This window comes from Musa acuminata, unplaced genomic scaffold (assembly GCF_036884655.1).
Source record: "Musa acuminata AAA Group cultivar baxijiao unplaced genomic scaffold, Cavendish_Baxijiao_AAA HiC_scaffold_595, whole genome shotgun sequence".
Lineage (NCBI taxonomy): Eukaryota > Viridiplantae > Streptophyta > Magnoliopsida > Zingiberales > Musaceae > Musa > Musa acuminata.
In genome coordinates this window covers 12,008-32,089 of record NW_027020834.1, presented here as the reverse complement: position 1 = coordinate 32,089, position 20,082 = coordinate 12,008, and the positions used below count along the sequence as shown (strand labels likewise).

Genomic DNA, 20,082 nt, shown 5'->3' with positions numbered 1-20,082 from the left:
GGCACGAAGAGGGGTTGCAACCTTACGCAACCTCTCTTTTTTTTTTTTTTTCTGTTTTATCTTACGGCAAATTTCGATAAAGAAACTAAATTTCTAAACTTTAGATTATATCACAGTTGAAGAGCAAAAATACTCTTTAAACATCTTGTTGCTCACCTTCGGCCGATGAGAGCCAACCACGCTCGTTGCTAAACGATATCATCTAATCCGAGGAGAGCGGATGCGACAGATTGAAATCCTCGAGCCCGGTGACGACCTCCACGAGGACGAAGGGGTGATTCTGGGGCGGGGCCCAGTAGGAGGCGCCGGGGACGAAGGGGAGCCAATCGGGGGCGTAGTGTTGGGCGACCATGCTTTGGATGGCGTCGTCAACGGGGGGCATCAAGCGGGCATCGCGTTCGCCAGAATCGGATCCGGATCCCGAGCTCGATTCCGATCCGGAATCCTCGGCGTCGACCACGGTATCCGCCAGGAACGCCGTGCGGCTGGAGCGGTGGCGGAGGGAGAGGCGGAGGGCGGCGGGAAGGAGGCGGCGCGGAGACTGGAATAGGGCTGGGAAAGAAAGAAATCGAGCCATTCGATCGAGTCACAAAAGAGCAGATGGGAGCAAAGAGGGGAGGGGATGCATAGACATAGGGAGGAGGTGGCGGCGCGTGGTGGGCCGTAAGGATTGGAGAAGGAATCGGGGATGGGAAGGGACCCACGGTTACCGTAGAAAACATCGGCGAGATGTAACAGCGTCATTAAGCATTCATTGCATGCAGACTTTTCGTTTATAGGGCAACGATTTATGTTTTATACCGATTAATTATCCAAATATTATAATCTATTTTGAAATTTTGATTATCCAATTAGGCAAGGATTTATGTTTTATCAGATAATCTATATGCATCATGTATAAAGAAAATATTTTGATTATATCAAGTATTTTATTATTATTATTATTATTATTATTATTATTCATAGGTGATATTATTATAATAAAGCCTCTGTGATCGGTGTGTTTGTTGTTAGGTTAAGTGGAAGGATGCTGAAAGGTTTCACAGTCAAAGAGGAGGATTTGAATGGGATCGGGACACCATCACATGGACCTGAGCTGCTGGCGTCGAGCACGCACGAGCGTCAACTCATCTGACTCGGTGAGGTCGGGTTTGAGAAGTCAACGTGGGCCCCGCGTGCCGAACTGTTAACGTTGACGTCGCCGTTAACGGAGTGACGGTAACGTCCCATTCGTAGGCTTCCGCCATTTTTATATGCGGACAGTTGGAGCGTCTCTCATCTCTTCCTCGAAAGAGAGCGCGATCTCGATTTCTAGGGCTACGGTTCCGAGCGTTGAAGGTTCTCGCTCCGATGGCGTTGCGGGCGTTCTACAACGAGATCAAGGGGATGATGAAGGTGAGGGAACTGCCCTCGTACCTGAAACCGAAGCTGCTTCGGGGGATCGCTACATCGAGAACCACATCGAGACCAGCTCCATCGAGCCCCTCTACCACGTCTGCTTCGGGGGCATGATCTTATCCTACCTTGTCGCCCTCCCCGAGGAACGCCACCACCGCGAGCACCAGCAGCGGCACGCCGGCGGCGGTCATCACTGATCGCGGTCGCCGCCTCCTCCCGATCCACCCAGGTCGAGCTCAGAACCCTGCACCTTAAATATCAGTTTTTCTTTATTCTTGAAGTTGAAGTAAGAACCAATAATTCAGAGTTTGTTGGTTTTGTTTGCCTATTTAATGTTGTTTCTACGAGGACTATACATTCATCCATCGTACGGATTTAATTTGCCCATGAACAATGGAATATTTTAAGCGATCATTATGCTGTTTTGTGAGATAGGATTTCCACTACTGCTAACAAACCGGGCAAATTATAAATTATCTCATGTAGTTAGAACTCTTTGATATCCCGATCTCTAAACTCAAAAAATTTATAATGAATCTATACAGTTATGAAAGTGAAATATCTAACTTCATTTACCTTAACATCGTCGATTTTACCGAAGAAAATATGAAAATGATGGACAAAAAAATAATTTCAATATCCCAATTACATATTCGATGGTGGCAGATGATGACGTTGTTGAGGGTCGTGGGTGATTATTGTGGATGAAGAAAAAGATCAACGATGAGAGATGGAGGCAAAGGGAGAGGAGGAAGAGTACGACGCAGATGTCGACGCTCTGCATCTGTATCGATGTTGCTCGGTAACTGCGTCGGCACTGACGCAGATGTAGATGTAAAACGACATTGCTCTGCATCTGCATCGGCACCAACAATGATGCGGGCAAGGGTGGCACCGCTCGACATCTGTGTCGGCGTCAACAACAATGCAAAGAAGGGCGACACTGTTATACATTTGCGTTGGTGTCGACAACGATGCAAGGAAGGGCAGCACCGCTATGCATTTGCGTCGATGCTGACGCAGTTGTCGAGTGACTCCGATGCAGATATAGAGCGTCGACATCTACATTGTCTTCTTCCTCCTCTCCCTTTGCATCACCTCTCGTCATTGCTCTTCCAACTCACCCACAATAGTCACCCGTGACCCCTAGTGGCGTCGTCGTTCGCCACCATTGAAAACGTAATTGAGATATTGAAATTACTTTTTTGTCTATCGTTTTCGTGCTTTCGTCAGTAAAACCGACAGCTTTAGGGTAAATAGAGCTAGATGTTTCACTTTCATAACTATAGCGATTCTAATATAAATTTTTTAAGTATAGGGACAGGGATGTTAAAGAAGTCTAACTACATGAGATAATTTATGATTAGCCCTAAAAAACCCTATTTGACTCTTAAAGAGCTTTTAGAGTCTTAGACAATATGTGAGAACGTTTATTAGAGAGGAGCAAGAATTGGGAGTGAATTGCTGATTACATAGATTTGACTCGTCATGTCAGGGAGTCAACATCAAATACTTGCAATATAAATTGACCAAGACTTGGAGAAATTATAAACTTGAGTATCATTAGGAAAGTTGCTTGTACTGCACATGCATCCTTGCCTGGGTGTGCAGTCTAAGTTGTAAAATGAATCTGTTGTTGGACTAAAACTGTTGCTTTAAAGCTAGTGATAATAATCTGAAAGCGAATCATGGACTGTTGGAAGCTGCTCATGCAACAATGTTCAGTTGATCAGTCATCTTGCCTTTGCTGCTGGACCTAATTTCCCCAACTGTGTTGATTTGCTGGCTTAAGTGAACCTTTAAAGGAGTTTATGATGTTTTATCTATATGAAGCATTGGTCTGTGTTTGCTTGCAGGTGATGAACTGAGAAAACAAGGGAAGAGAAGCCTTGGTATGAAGCAAACAGGTGCTTTTCAAGAAGTATTACTGACCAAATAAACAGCTATAAAATAAGAAGTGAATTCCCTTGTCGAGTGTCATAAATTTGATGATCAGAGATCGAAAACAACATGATACCCTGGGTAGGTTAGGAGTGGGCATGAAGTTGAATAAAAGTTGGCATGGGAAGGTCAAAATATGATCATGGACACAAGCATTCAAGGTTTTTCTAGTAACTTGACTGGAAATGTTCTTCCCATGTTACAATTTTTTTTTTTTTTCGCTTTTTTGTGTTGACCCTCTAAGATTGGTTAGAAGAAAAATCTGAGAAATTTTCTAACAGAGGAATAGTGTTGGAATATGGAACATCAGTTGTATGGTTAAGTGAAATATTTCTTATTATTTATGTAGATTAGGCTAATCCTGGGAGCCATGTCTAAGTCTTTTGAAATCAGTTGACTATAAACTGAGGAACTTGAAATTTTGAGCATCACCAAGTTGTTGAATAAATGAACCTGCTCTTAAGCATCGTAAATTAGGTGATTTAAAAATAGTTGTGAAACTGAAAGCAGTTGGCATGAGAAGGCCGAGAAATGGATAATGGATGCAGGCCTCAAAAGGCAATTTAGTAACTTGACTGGAAAATTTTCCATTTTCCATTTTCTGTGTATTCTATTGGAAATCCTTTCATCTTTTGAACTGCAGAGAGATCATTTTATAACAAAAGACATTGATGTAGGAATTGATGAAAAAATTATTGCTTTTATATATATGGAAACTCTGTAAGTTCAAGAGTTGAAACATGAAAAACTTCCATCTGCCTCAAAAGTTGGTGACACAATGCATTCAGAACATGTGTCATATATCATATGTCCTTCCTACCCTCTTGTTTGGCCATGCTTGATATGATCTTGTCCTAATATAGTGGGCGAGTCCCCTGTTATGGAGATCTCCCTTCATCTTCCCTAGCATAGGCTTGATTCCTTCTTCGATTTGTTTTCTCATTAAGAATACAAACTTATATGTTATTTCCCCATTTCTTTTATTTTGCTTTAGCATTTGAAGTTTTAGGTTTAATAATTATGATTGACCTATCATCGATGTTATACAAGAAGGCATTGTAGTTCATTTGTGCTTTGATGCAGCCACCTGAGAGCTACATGAGTTCATTTGTGCATGACACATGTAGCTGCCTTCTTATTAAATATTTGCTGAATTTACGTGATAACTTATGCAAGGTTGTGCTGGTTTGTATATATGCAAGGATGGAGTAGGATTAGCTAAGGTTGTATATATATATAATACACCTTAAACATGGGTTGTTTAAGGTCCGGTGGTGTATCAAACCCTGTTGACAAAGGTTGAGGGTTCAAAACCTCAATTGACACAATTTTAAAGATGTTAGCTAACTTAGTTGGTAAAGACATTGATAGTTTATCGTAAGGTCATGTGTTCGAATCCTACCTTCATCACTTATCTTTTGTAAAATAAAAAAAAAAGGTAGGGTTAGCTAGCTGGGCAAATCTTGACCACATGAGTCAGTGATACATCTCTTTTGTTGGAATCCTTCCTCTTTCCCATTCACACCATTATATTTCTTTATTTTCTCATCCTTTACTTTTTCATTTGCTTCCGTCTACCTCCGGGTATTGAATTATTGTGGATATTAAAATAATGAGGATTCATTTTGATGAATTGATCAGGAGGAATTGATGCTGCAGAAGTGAAAAAAGGGTCACTATGAGAATTTTATTGGAAAACTCCATGAATATCTAAACAGATCTGTCATGTTTAGGCTCTAAAATATCAAACAACTTCTTCAGCCAAATAAATGATGCAATATGGGTCTAAGAGAGGGGAAAAAGGAGTAAAATTGAATAATTTCAATGTTTAGCTTATTTTGATTCCCCATACCCAAGTCAGCATTTTTTTTATTACCTAGTACAAGATGCCAACCACCTGAATGTTTTAACATAGACGAGTCAGTATATAGACTGCAACGATGATTATGTACAGTCTACAGTCTGCAGGAGGAGATAACAAAGGCAGGGATGAATATTGGAAATGTTTACCCTATTCCTTGTGATACGTATATTACAAAGGATACTTTCTTGATAAATACTAGTCATCTTAAATGTATGAGATTTCTATCAGACATTATTTTTCGTGTGAATTTTTTCGCATTAATTTTCTGGCATACTGTCAAGCTGCTGTTTTTCAGATTAAGCTCAAAATTAGCATGCATCTAGAAACATAAATGGGTATATCTGAATTTTAATCTGCTTTATGATAGATCTCCATTTGCATCGGCTCACCTTCACACGGGGATCTGCCAATCTGCTTACTGTTCAAAGGATGCCAACTTCATTTTTAAGACCTTATATTTGCGTTTTCACCTCTATTTTCACTGAATTCTCCATAGCAAGGATGAAAATATTTCTTGAACATGATCGAATATGAGCTACAGGCATCCACAAAGCACTATGAAAAGTTAATCAATCGATTGTGGTATCAATGTCGAGTATCATTCATATCCACTACGCTCCGAGTCTGCATCATTCAGTTTGGACCTCACTTGATTTCATTTTCTTATTGTCAGGATTGAAGAGCATTTACAGGGAAGGCTAGAGATGGATACCTGCATTCCTTTTCTACTTCCCTAAGCCAACTTGCTTATAGTTTATTTGCAAAAACTGCAATATAAATTGGAAAAAAACAGTAGATTGCTGTTCTCCTTTCCTATATATTGTCACAAGTTCAAGTGTTTAACATTGCCTCTGATTCAAACTTTGTGTTTTTATGGCAAAAACAGCATTGTTCACCAGTACACAAGTAAATTTCTGCCTTTGTCTGTGCTGTAGTCATACTGATGCCTGTAAGCTACCTTGCTACTGAGTGGTCCTTGCTAACAATTATAAACTGTAACTCGAAGCTTCACCTTCGCAGGACTGCGTTTAATAAGTTGCTTCAGCATCTGTAGATTAAGCTGAATTACATCCAATAAATTGGAATATTATGGTATTGTTGCTGTTCTATAGTGTATGAATTACTTGGGAACATATGTTGTTGTACCATGGCAAACTTACTATTTTCTGTAAGGACGAAGCTACCCTTCCAATCAATCTCATTTACTGCTGTGAAATAAATATAATGACTGTGAGTGATTGTTAAGATGTGTCCCTGCAATTAAATTATACTTTTCACATGCTTGCTTTTTCTGTGCTGCAGTGCTAACTACATTCTGTTTGCATTTTTCTGCCCGCAAATCGATTGAAGACTGGGTTTTGGATGGGAGTTGATAGCAGTTTTGGCAACAATCATAAGAATATATGACATATCCTCTTAAATATTGTAGAAATACTGAAACTACATTCTGAAATTTAGTACAACCAGAGAGCAAATAAATGTGCGGGTCTTTTGAGGGTGCATGGCACAATGGATCAGTTCGGAACTGCTGGCTAAGAATTATGATGAGGCATACATTCACACATTAAAAGAGGGAATGAAATCAGGATAAATAAATAAACTATGTTGCACTTTTTCCATATGCAGTCAGTAACAGCAAAATTAACCAATTTTGTTTGTTGTTTCTACATAACACTTTACTGGAGAAGCAGTGCGCTAAGGATATCTGCAAGATGACAGGAATATGTCTGGTCTAAATGCATATTCTAATGCTACACAACATTATCATGCTATCCAGTCTGCTACTCAGCTTCACTATCTCTTCTGACATTTTTGGAGATTTCAAGACATCATTATTCAAATAATAGAAGCATTAATTTAGGTCTATATCATGTTTCCCACTGATCCACTAATAACAATCTGTCAATGGCAGATTGCCACATCAGCCTTTTTTTTTTTTTTTGCAGGACAGATTATCAATGTGGCCGATGCTCCAGTATTCTACCATTACCTCTGACATGGTTTTTTCTCAATAAGAAACTGATGCCAGTTCAGCTAACTGATCCAAGTTGACAAAAACCGGCTTCATCGGTATCCTCTTTGAGACTCAGGTCAGTCAACAATTACTACTACTAAGGCTGTACTGCCACATAAACGATCATGTTGCACAAAACCTACCCTAAAGAAAAGGCCATAACTAAATTGCTCTACAAGCTCAATTGTTAAGATGTAAGGTATTTTCATGGCAATAACTTCACTCAGGGTCTTTGTAGAGAGACCGGCAAAAATACCCAAGTCAAAAGCATTGAACTGATTCATGATATAAGCTTGAGAGACAAACTGAAGAATCCATGCCACTACTAGCATAGTTGGTGCATATTAGAACTACTTCCTCTTCTATATACAATGGCACTGAACAGAAACAATCACAACAGTCCTTGACTGTTGAATTGCTCAAAACTGGTCGTGGTTGTATCTGAGTAGGATCCTATAAATGACTGGGATGTACAACAAACTGAAAGGGATCAAAAGATGTGAAATACCCTTCACAGAAGAAAGCTCTTCAACTATGAGATCACAACAAAAAATGAAACTTGTGTCATCATCCCTTGCATGACAACAGAGCATTACCTTCGGAGCTGTGACTTTAAATGGAGTTGGTTTCTGGACTTAGCCATCAGACGAGACCTCAGCTGCATGGAATTTCATATAATATGAGATGGAAATATAGATTAAGTGTAAAATAATTAATTTCGCTACAAATCAAATAAACTAAACATTATTAGACGCTCAACTCAGCCAACACATTAACATAAGTCAAATTCAAGTTGTTGAATTAAAAGCACCAACTGTCGCATTTAGTCAAATGGATGCAACATCAATTAACCTCCTGGGGGTGTCAAAGCTTGAGAGTGGCCTCAAGCCTCACCTTACGAGGCAATGGATTTGCTGGAAGAGGAAAAATGCAACTTTTCCATCTAGTTGGATTCCTTAGTGCTAGTTGTTTTTTTTTAAAACAGAAAATGGGTTGATTATCCCAATTTGTTACATAAGAAAATTATAAAAAACAAAGAAAAAAAAACCCACCTCAGCTCCCTAGAGGAAACAGCTCAACAGTTAATGTTTATTGAGTCAGTTTGGTTCAGTTATTTATTGAGTCAGTTTGGTTCAGTTAGAATCAAGTAGAGATTTATTTAATATTTATTTATTATTAGAGTTCAAGTCCTGATGGACTCTAGGTGGAACTCTATAAATAGTGATGTAACCCTTTCTTTAAGGAATCAATCAATCGATGAAATGTTATTCCACTCTGTGGATAAACCCTAGGAGGCCGATCCTCTCGAAGTGATCAAAGAGGGCCGATCCCCTCGAAGCGATTAAGGAGGCCGATCCCCTCGAAGCGATCATTATCATTCCTATTTCTCCCCTTTCTTCCACGATAAGACTTTAGGGTCTTATCAATTGGTATCAGAGCGACGATAAGACTTTAGAGTCTTTATCATTTGGTATCAGAGCGACGATAAGACTTTAGGGTCTTATCATTTGGTATCAAAGCGACGATAAGACTTTAAGGTTTTATCATTTGGTATCAGAGCAACGAGCCTTGGCGCAGCACATCGCAGCCTTGCTTCCCTTCTTCCCCACCACCACTACAAGGCAACTCTTTCTCGACCATCATCGTTGCTTCTCCCCGACCAACGACGTTCGACCACCGTCGCTGCTTCTCCCCGACCAGCGACCTTCGACCACCGCTCGACCTCCTCGCTGCCCCATTTTGTTCAAAAAAAAAAAAAAAGAAGAAGAAACAAGAGAGGAAGAAAAAGCCACAGCCAGCGACGACGCTGCTCGCCACCCAGCCTGCCACCGTCGATTCCTATTTTCCACTGCAGCCTCAACCTCGGCAACGCCACCGCAGCCGCCCTCCAACAGCACACGCAGCAAGCTCTTGTGCGGCCGCTTCAACCTCGGCAACGCACGCACCGACTCCTCTTCTCAACCTCGGCCGCTTCAACGACACCATCGCGTCCTCAACCGCACACGATCCCTCAGCGTCACCAACGCCTCCTTCCGCAGTGCGGTAGAGACAAAGCAACGCTGCCTTCCATCCGCACCGTTGCAACCACCGTAGTGACAGGCCCTTGGCGACGCTGCCCCCAACCGCACCACCATCGTTGCCTCCCAGCTCTTAACAGTAGCGATCCCTCCACGCAACGACCACAGCAAGCATCGTTGCCTCCCACGCAGCGAACGCAGCTACATCCCTGCATCCTCGCAGCAACCCTTCATTCCAATAGTACTACCACCGATTGCATCACAACAACAGCACCGAATAGGGCAGTGATTTATGCCCTAGTCTTGACATCATAAACAAGAGTTGAGATTACAGATATGCAGTCTTACGAAATGGCCACCAATAACTCAGTGAAAGCACAAATGAAAGCATTGGAAATTAGAATTGAGAACCGGTTGCAAGAAATACTTAATGATTTCAAAAAGGACTTACTGGGGAGCCTTAGCAAATTTCAACAAGATGGGAGCTCAAGTTCTACGTTGCACAAATCTGAAAATACAGGAAAAGGGCCCCAAGATTGTGACACAAATTACTCACACATGAAGGTGGAATTTTCGAGATGGAAATATAGAGATCTGACCAATTGGATCTCTAAGGCAGAAATTTTTTTTCATTTTCACATAACCCCAGAAGAATCCAAGGTAGAAGTGGCCTCAATCTAGCTTGAGGGAGATGCACTCCAGTGGTACGATTGGTATAAAACTGTCTACGGAGTTCCTTCGTGGGAGAAGTTCAAAAGAGAGCTTCTTGTTCGATTTGGCCCATCCGAATATAAAAATATTGATGGCCAGCTCGCCAAAATTCATCGAACTTCTACGGTGTTGGAATATCAAAGTAGATTTGAAATATTATCAAATCAAGCTAGAGATTGGTTTGAACTTTGAACGACAGCTTCTGGATACATTTATTGAAGGGCTTAATTCGGAGATTCGATGTGAAGTTAAAGCTCGTCAACCCCGCACCATGATAGCTGCGATTTCATTTGCACGCCTGTATGAGGAGAGATCAGCAAAGGGTTTGTACTATAATGAAAAGTGGAGTATGAAGCACCGATGTAAACAAGGGCAACTTCTGATGATTGAACTAATTGGAGAGGAACCGAAAGCTAAGAATATAGACTCCGATCATGAAGGTATAAATTCTAATGAAGATGTTGAACCTACTATACATACAATGCATACATTAGCCGACTACTCTAACCCGCAAACTATGGAAGTTGGCGAAACTCTGGAACATCAACCTGTTATAGTTTTGATTGATACTGGTAGCACTAACAATTTTATGGATAGTGAGCCTGTTGATCGATTGGCCCACCACATTGAAGACTATGACAGATTCGAAGTAAAGATCGTTGATGGACGGATTTTCACTTGTGATAGCAAAGGTTCAAAGATAAAATTGATTATACAGGGCCAAAAGTTTCTTGCAACGATTACTACACTGAAAGACCGACCTGTTGCTTACACTATCAAAGAGTGGAGACCATACTTACTTGATCAACAGGTTGTGATACGTTGCAAATAGTCTATGGCTAAAGTGCTGAAAGAGAAGCTCCCCGAGATTGATGCTGCTCAACCTTGAGGACAAGGCTGATTTGAAGAGGGAGGAACTGTTAAGACCTTTTTTCTAAGCTTTTGAATAATGTTTATCGAGTCTATTTAGTTCGGTTGTTTATTGAGTCGGTTTGGTTCAGTTAGAGTCAAGTAGAGGTTTATTTAATATTTATTTATTATTAGAGTTCAAGTCCTGATGGACTCTGGGTGGAACTCTATAAATAGTGATGTAACCCTTTCTTTAAGGAATCAATCAATCAATGAAATATTATGCCACTCTGTGGACAAACCCTAGGAGGTCGATCCCCTCGAAGTGATCAAGGAGGGCTGATCCCCTCAAAGCGATCAAGGAGGCCGATCCCCTCGAAGCGATCATTATCATCCCTATTTCTCCCCTTTCTTCCACGATAAAACTTTAGGATCTTATCAATTGGTATCAGAGTGACGATAAGACTTTAGAGTCTTATCATTTGGTATCAGAGCGACGATAAGACTTCAGGGTCTTATCACCAGCAAGTTAAACAAGATCCACATATCAATTATATTACCCTCACTTTTATCCATGAAATAGGTATCAAGGGCTTATATCTAAGGTGGTAAATATATAAAATTATGGTTCACCAAAAACCTTTCATTTAAGCATAGAAGAAAATGAAATAATACCAAAAGTACAAGAATAAGCAACAATGGTATTGCATAAGACACTGGCTTGCTTTATGAAAATTGGAGTCCAACATACCCATTTCGTAAATTTCAGATGCTTGAGAACCTCCTCGGTTTCCAGTTCCTGCAATTATATGAAAGAATAACTTAGGTCAAGGACCCAAAATGATAAACCATTAATTATATGGTACGAAGAAAGACATGCACTAAGGACGACAGGTTTGCTTTAAGGATAAAACACAAAGGGTAAAAGAGAAAGAAGCAATATAAATTCATATATGAGGGCAGGCTTCTACAAGTTGGACATGATAAATGCCCAATGTGTCACTTGAGCCGGAACTTCTATATGCCCATACACATGGAAGTTTTGATGGTAGAGACAATATGGTTGATAAAAGGCAAGAAGCCCCACTTTGCCTTTATTGTTTATCCTCAAAATGATAATTTAAATATTTTTATATAAAAAAATAAAAAGCTTAGTTTATTACTAAAAGGCCCACGGGCTAGCTAGCAATGTCACAAAACAGGCAGGTCCAAAAACAGACAATGTCACAAACTAATAGTGCAGTCTTTCAAGCAAAGCTTCAAAAGAACAAGAGTCAATTTGCAGAACGAATAAAAAAAAGTTATATAACAGAATTACTACTTTGAAGCCAATCTTCAATTGATGCCTTCAGAAACCAATATCTTTCCATTCAGATGATAAGAATCTTACCAAGTTGATACGAATCATAGCATACTTGGAAGTTGAAGTATTGTAAAGAGGCATAAATTTACACAACCATCAAGAAAACAAATAACAGATACAAGAATGTAAAAACTGAAGTAGCGTGAATAAAAAAAACAGTCACCTGTGGAACAGCACAATCAGCATGAAATGGATCCCAAAGAACAGAACAAGAGCAATCCCAATCTTCACTTTGAACCACAAAAAGAGGTGCCCTGCAATGTAAATTGAGATTTTATTTCCTCAGCTATTTCAGAGATCATGCAAGAAACACCTAAACAGAAGAATGTAAAAGGGTTTTTAAGGCAAAATTATAAAATCTAGAAGTAACTAGGAATATAAAGCCTTTCTCGTTTGGTTAAAGATAAATAGTTACTTTTGATTTGCAATTTTCAAATATATATATGGAGGAAATAACATGAACACAAACATGAAACTAACATCTAATGGACCAGTTAAATGCGATTTTGATACTGTAAGTGCACTAAGAGACACAAAAATGATTAATATGATATGAAAGCAAGTGTAGTAGTAACACGACGATGTTGCAAAGTCATACCAGGATTTTTAATACCGTTCCGTACTGCCCGGTATGGGCAGTACATACCGATCCACCGGCTGACCGGCACACGAACCGCCGGCTACCAGGCGGTATCAGCCTAGTTACGACGAGGTGAGGAAGAAGAGTGTGTTCGAAGAAGAGGGAGAAGCATCGAAAGAAAGGGAGAAGCATCGAGAAAGAGTACTGCGGGGTCACCGATGCGCCATCACCAGCGTCTCGATGAACCTAAGCCCATCGAACCTCGACGCGAACTTGCCTTCCACGCCCTTTCTTGATCCCAATCCGACGCCGCCCTCCCTCGACGATCCCAATCCAGGAGGTAACTGCGAGGAGAGTCATACCTCTTTGGAGGGAGAGCTGGAGGCGTGGGGATCAGGGGAGGCGACCACGAGAGTAGTGGAAGAGGCGGCCGCGAGGAAGGCGACGAAGACCCTGACCTTCTTCATCTCTAAACGGTCTCCTTCGTCCACTGCCGCCGCACGGCGAACCTTCCAATGTCAATGTCATCTTTCTTCTCCCCACCTTAACGTCGAAGGCCACAGACGACGCGACAAGAAGGACGAGGCGACCGCTCGGTATGCCATATCTTCTTTATATCTTTATATTTTTTTATATAAAAAGATATATATCTTATATCTTTTTTTATATATTAATTATATATTTATATATTTAGTATCGTTCGGTACTAAAATTGATTTGTATTTTTTTTTAGGCGTACTGCTCAGTATGTCGTATCGTACTGAGCAACCGATACGATACGAAATTTTAATCCTCAAGTCATACAATATAGATTCACATGATTACAAGGTAGTTATTAAGACAAAAAGGAGTTCCAAATTATTAAGACAAAGAAACCCTCAGGTATGGATAAAATCATAAAAATATCCGGTGGAGATTTATAGTCATGTGAACATAACAATTGGGAGTTCCCCTTACATTCAACATTAGTTATCTCAATTGCCATCAACAACAAGTCACAATGTCTCAAATATTTATGGTCAATAATATGAATCTTTTTTTAATTGTCAAAGTAAAAGCAATCAAATCTTTGTTTATGGTTTCTAATAATTTTTTTTATATCTTAGTTTCTCTCTCCTCGCACCAGTAGTCATTACCTCGTCAAACTACGCTTCTACAAGTCTTCTTTAGATACTTCCATATTTTTCTAATAATTTTCAATCATCTTATATTTTTGTTGGAACTATGCCTAATATTCACAAATGTAAACATTTATAAACTATTTTTCAGATATTTCAAACATGCACCTCAACAATATTAATTTACTGTATGCATTTCCTCATAATTGTCCAAAATTGTGACCTTTAAATCATTACTAACCTTACAACTGACCTATACAAATTTCTTTATTAACTTGGAGAAAATTCTTATAACCCTCTCCAATTTAACCATCTCATTTAACTTAATATGTAGTCTCTTCATCCATATACTCTTCCCAGTTAGTAAATCTATCATATTTAAAACTTGTAGGAATTTTTCATTTATTTGTCTTAATTATCCTCTCATGTTTTCTTGGCATTGCTAAAGTCACAACTCCTACATACCCTAGAATCTGTAGTTTTTAGCTCCCATTAATCGAACCTATATCATCAACAAATAACATATATCATGAAACTTTATCTTGGTGAAAAGATAAAACCTCAAAGCAAAATCATTATACACCTGTAGCTACTGGAGAACTGGCAGACGTTCTCCTGAAGTCCTGACACTAGCATAAAGGAAAGTAGGAAACAAGTAAAAAAATCACCTGCGCCATTTTCCACAGACAATCCCCTCATCAGATCCATCTGAGCACAAAACCTCCCTGCACTGGACCCAATTACCAATGCTGCTTGGTTTCTGTGGCTTTCCATCATTCCATCCCTAATAATGGCGTGGGACACATTGCGCAAATTAGTCTTCGAAAGTACCAAATATATGATTATCAAGACTAGATCTTTATGACTTACATTCAAGTTTACTGAATGGGCAGAATCTATTTCAGAGGGTTCATCAAAATAATCATCTTCACTGCATTAAAAACAAAGCATCAGAAAATAATGCTGATCAAGGCTTGGACCACAAACTGAAGCTAGAGAGGACAAGTTTTAAGTCATCTAAACACCATTTGCACAACAATGCATGGAGTATCTTTTTGGTGATATAATGAAATGAAAGAAGAAAAAAAAAACATGAAGCTAAGAAAATTCAAATCAAGCAATGTGGTCAATTCCTTGACATAATGCATTTGAAGCACAAAAGCATACAGAAGACAATAATATTTGATCATATCAAGCAGCAAAGTCACTGGGCACCTGAGCGCTTGTCTAGGCACCTGGGCGAGGTGAGGCCCGAGCACCCACCTATTAGGCTAGGTGGGCATCTTCACTCAAGCATGGCCCAAGCGCTCGCCTGGGCCCAGGTACTGGGTAGGCCAAATGCTTGCCTTGTTCAACTCAAGCTAGGTTAATCCTGAGTTAAACCAAACAATTCTATCTAGTTTGATTGAACCAATTATCCATCGAGCCTAAGTCAAACCAAACACAAGACAACTAGTTTGATTGAACCAGTTATCTATCATAGAAAGCAAGAAACCACGTGCGAGAAGAATCCTAATTCAAAAACCCTCTTTTGCAATGCATTCCTGCATGGCGATGGAGTTCCTCCCATCGACAAATGACAACAGTAGCCTTCTTCCCTGGCAGTGTCTTCCTCCAGCAGCAACAGCAACGTCTTCCTTCGATGGTCGCAACAACGTCTTCCTCTGCCAGCAACGACTTCTTCCCCTCCCTCCCAGTATATCTCTCTTTTTCTCCTCATCCCTCCTACCTTTGCTCTTTCACCGCAGCCCTCTTATGTTCACCACAGCTCCCCAATCCCCCCCCTCCCTCTAGAAACCATGTGAGAGTGAACAACGACAATAGCCTTCTTTCCCAGCGATGACTTCCTCCAGCGACAGCGGACGTCTTCCTCCGACGATGGCGGCAACATCTTCCTCTGGCGGCAACGATGACTTCTTCCCCTCCCTCCCAGTATCTCTCTCTTCTTCTCCACCCTCCTACCTTTGCCTTATTCACCGCAGCCCCCTCATCCCAAAGCGCCCCCCCTTTCCCCTCCCTCTTTGCCATTCACCGCTGCGACTTTATTGTTGTTTGTCAATTTAAACTTAGATCAGTTGCCTGCTTTGTTGTTTGTCTATGTTTGTGAGAACAACAACTGCTTATTATAGTGAACAGAAATTGCCTTCTGCGCTTAGTAAATCAACAGTAAAATGTCGATTATAATATTTAGGAGCACCTCTACTTTTCTTGGGCAAGCGCCTAATGCCAAAGGCATTTTGGGACCATAGCGCCTAGCGCTTTTGACTACACAGATATCAAGGCATAAAAACACAATTTGTATCAGATTTTTTGTCAGAATCATATACTTGTGATAAGGACACTGCACGCTAGTAGTGTTTTCTTCACAAACCATGAATGGATAAAAGGTAAACACTTTGACAATTGTGGAGCTTGAGCTTATTCATCTAGCTAAAGATAGAGTCAACCTTTAAGCCTACTTTATTGCTTCATCAAGCTTCAAAAGTATTAAGCAAAAAAACATGGTTATTTTGGCATTCTTCATCTATCAAACTTTTGCAAGTCTAGTTTTACTGAGTACTTTTGCATGCTAGTAGTGTTTTCTTCACAAACCATGAATGGATAATGGGTAAATACTTTGACAATTGTCAAGCTTATTCATCTAGCTAAAGATAGAGTCAACCTTTAAGCCTACTTTATTTCTTCATCAAACTTCAAGAACCAAAACTATTAAACAAAAAAACATGGTTATTTTGGCTTTCTTCAGCTATCAAACTTTTGCAAGTCTAGTTAGTGAACTACTTACTGAGTACTGAGTGCCATTGATCAGGTCTTAAAGAATAACATAAGAAAAATCCAAAATACGGCTGATACAAAATTCAACATGTTAGGAAGAGGTTGAAAAACTTGGAAGATAAGAGGAACCAAATATCATACTTGGAAACTGGACCAGAGCAGTCAGGAACTTCTACTTGAAAATCTTTACCAATTCGAGCTCCAGATGTATAAGGTTTATTGTCTGTCAACATGAATGATATAGAATATCCTCTGCAAGAGATTCGATTTGTATGATTGGAGTTTTCTCCTTCAGTATCAAGTGACTGACTTAATAAAGGCTTTGGTTTCTTTTTGAAGCAGGGCTGACAATACCATTCATCCACAGGAAGCTTTTTTACTCTAGGAACGCAACAGGACGGATGATATGCTTCTTCACAGTGGTCACAAATTAACATCTTCAATGGATCATCAAACAGCCTGCATGTTTTGCATTTTTGAGAAAGATTGGTACTGCCATCACAGAGACTTTCTGAAGCAGCATAGTTGCTGCTAGCACATGATTTCCCTAGAAGTCCATGAGTTTTAAGCACATAGATGCAGAGTTCCCTTGCTGATGCAAATTCACCCACCAGTTCCATGACATTAGATGAGGAACACTCACCAGTATCCTCTATATCTATTTTGAGGAAAGTTGAAGTAAGTTCCACATTAGATTTTGATGATGAACACCCGTCATTTACATTACAGCGATGCTCAAATGCAGATTTGGAAATCTTCCCATCAGATGCTTTGGATGGTACTTCAAATTTCCCAACAGAACATATACCACAGAGCCCTGAACTTGGAACCGACTCAACATCTGCGGTAACAATGTCAACAGTCTCTCTCTCAAAATCAGCTTTCCGAATTCCCAAAAGGTAATCCTCAGAACAACTGCAGGACTCAGAACTAAATTTTCTTTTTCTACTTTCCATATTATATTCTTCAGGGAGAAGAGCAACTGAGTTCCTATTTAACTTCCTTCTCTTGTAGACAAACTGTTCACTCTGATGCCTCAAACTCGAGCACATGCCACTGACAGTTGATACATCCGTCCAGCTTCTTGATGAAACTACAATCTCATTTGGTGATGGTTCATATTTTTCCTTCTCAGTATAAATGGAATTTCTGAAGCTATTCCAATGGCATTCTTCATGTTTTGGAGACATTTGATCTCCTTCAACACTCTGTGACCACCCCAAGATTTTAATATTGATGTATTTTCATTGGATGCATTAAAATAATAGGCAATGGTCATATAACTAGGATGAGGATCAAGGACAGCCTTGCAGCTGGCATGCCTTATACAAGTACTAACCCAGCAGAGTCAGGCAAGGGCATGTGCCAAAGGCATGTTAGTAACAACCCAAAGAATTAGGGTGGGCACACCCTCAGCACAGCACTTTGCCTGAACTCTACCGTATCAGTACAAGAAAAAGAATCTAAATTGTAATATTTCCAATTAGATCACAACTTATTAAAATTTGTTCCAGAAAAAACATGAAAGCCAGTCCTGCAAAATGTTTCTTGGAACATGAAATTGCAAAAGGTCAACTGAAAAATTGTAACATGACCCTGTGTATAAAATAAATAGGTCTACACATGTACACAATATAAATATACATGTAATTTGAATATGTACACATAGATAGACAGACAAACATACATCAGGACAAGGAAATAGCACTAATTTAAAAAGGTATGGACCTCACCATATGTATGTTAAGACTGTGGCTTAAAAGAGATACATGCATCTAGTGTAAATACAGGAATTAAGAGTCCCATATCCTAGTAAACATTTAAACACCCTTACATTGATTAAAAAAAGTTATTTTTTTAATGATTCCCATTCAAGTGTCATAGCAATTAATTTATTATCCAATCCGGGAAGTCAAATGCTATTAACATAGATTTCACCTTTGACACCAGAAAAGGATTTGATTTTATATTGTCCATCAATATGTTCAATAGGTCCCTACTTGTCGATGTAATACATAATGATCTTACAACCAAAATATTTCATGAGTAAGGAAACATGATTTAAAGAAGAGGATGGTAGGAAACAAACCCATCCAGTGTTATTAAGAGCATCGATTGATGTTTCACCAGAATCGGTATGAGACGGGTGGTACATACCAGTCCAGGCGTGAACTGGTACACGATCCGCCTCTATTACCAGCCAATCAGGTTCAGACCATTAAAAAAATATTTTAAAATAGATATTATGGCTCGCATTCATGTAGGTATGCTTCCTCTTCTCCTCGTCCTCTTCCTCCTGCTGTTCTTCCTCCACTGCATCCTCCCCTTCTTCATCTTCCTCCTTGCTCCTTTTTCTCCACCGTCTCCTCTTCTTCGTTTCTCTTCCTACTCTTCCTTCTTTCTCCTTTCTCCTTCTCTTCCTCCACTCCATCATCTTCTTCTCATTCTTCACCATCTTCGAAATGTCCATATATCATGTGTCAATACACCAATCCCGACTGACACAGACCAGCCAAGAATCTTCCAATATGCAAAACGATAATCCTTAATTGAGAGGTGCTCAGGCAAGCGAGGGGAGGCCCAAGCACCTCAAATCAACCTGCGCAAAGCCCTTGGGCTTGGGCACCGCAACTCTTTCACCTTCCATAACTCTTCTTTGGGCATCCTTAGTCTCCTTTGTTGCCATAGATCTCTTTCATCACCCTTTCCATCATTGGGTCTCTATCACCCATTTTTTGTTGGGTTCCCGTCGTCCTTTCCATCACCAAAAAAACTATTGCCCTCTTAACACGCTCTCCATCGCCACAGACATCGCAATATACCTCTTCCTAATTCATCTTAAATAGTTTGTCTACAATCAAAAGTTGGTTTCCCTTTTCTCTTGCTAGGCCAAATCCTTAATCATATTTTTTACAACTTTTATATCTGTGAGCACCACCTAGCTTCGCTCGAACAAGTGCCTAGCGTCTCAAGCATTTTGAAACCTTGACACCTTTAGCACCACCTTTGATAACACTGACCCTATCTCCATCCCCACCCTTCTCCCAAAAAAGAAGACACACAAAAATAGAGTATGGGTACATGGAAGGACATAAGAGGGTTAGAATTTGGATATGATCATATTCAGGGAAGATGGTTAATGAGACTACTAATTTACTGCTGTGTGTGAGAGAGAATAAAAAAATCATATGTTATAAACCACACAGCAAGAAGATGGTACCACACTATTAAACAAAAGTAAAGAGAAGAAAATGTTTGGTGACAATTTATGTGACATATGTGGTACCAAAGTTTTGGTACCACATATGCAACAAAAACAAAACTAAACTAAACACTAACCTCAAACAATTGATACCAAATTTTATAGGAGGAAAGAGAATAGATTAGAGGGGAAGAACAAGAGGGAAGAGAAGGTACTGATGATAATTTATGTGGCATATGTGGTTTGGTG

The 20,082-nt window shown here is 39.8% G+C and overlaps 2 protein-coding genes, 1 long non-coding RNA gene and 1 pseudogene across 3 annotated transcripts; 2 read left to right on the top strand and 2 right to left on the bottom strand.

The window, feature by feature from the left end:
- Nucleotides 1-202: 202 nt before the first annotated feature.
- On the bottom strand, nt 203-577 carry LOC135662188 (uncharacterized). Its single transcript, XM_065176608.1, has one exon. It carries the CDS (start codon nt 575-577, stop codon nt 203-205), a length of 375 nt encoding a protein of 124 aa, XP_065032680.1.
- Nucleotides 578-1,131: 554 nt separating this feature from the next.
- On the top strand, nt 1,132-6,048 carry LOC135662191 (uncharacterized; annotated as a pseudogene).
- A 570-nt stretch (nt 6,049-6,618) lies between these two features.
- Nucleotides 6,619-17,930, top strand: LOC135662192 (uncharacterized). Its single transcript, XR_010507640.1, has 4 exons — nt 6,619-7,293; nt 16,974-17,309; nt 17,377-17,530; nt 17,646-17,930. It is a non-coding gene; the product is annotated as an uncharacterized LOC135662192 (long non-coding RNA).
- Nucleotides 7,471-17,821, bottom strand: LOC135662189 (uncharacterized). The gene is made up of 6 exons (XM_065176609.1): nt 16,773-17,821; nt 14,727-14,787; nt 14,525-14,640; nt 12,322-12,412; nt 11,547-11,594; nt 7,471-7,875 (listed from the first exon to the last, which is right to left on the bottom strand). Exons 1-6 carry the CDS (start codon nt 17,819-17,821, stop codon nt 7,810-7,812), a joined length of 1,431 nt encoding a protein of 476 aa, XP_065032681.1. The 3' UTR covers nt 7,471-7,809.
- Nucleotides 17,931-20,082: the final 2,152 nt, after the last annotated feature.

What these genes read in the sequence shown, in the direction of transcription:
- LOC135662188 (XM_065176608.1), bottom strand. Translation starts at nt 577, where the DNA reads ATGGCTCGATTTCTTTCTTTCCCAGCCCTATTCCAGTCTCCGCGCCGC.
- LOC135662189 (XM_065176609.1), bottom strand. Translation starts at nt 17,821, where the DNA reads ATGTCTCCAAAACATGAAGAATGCCATTGGAATAGCTTCAGAAATTCC. An exon ending in CCCATTCAGTAAACTTGAAT is followed by an intron (nt 14,641 to 14,726) that starts GTAAGTCATAAA and finishes CGCCATTATTAG; the next exon opens with GGATGGAATGATGGAAAGCC. An exon ending in ATCTGAAATTTACGAAATGG is followed by an intron (nt 7,876 to 11,546) that starts GTATGTTGGACT and finishes AATTCCATGCAG; the next exon opens with CTGAGGTCTCGTCTGATGGC.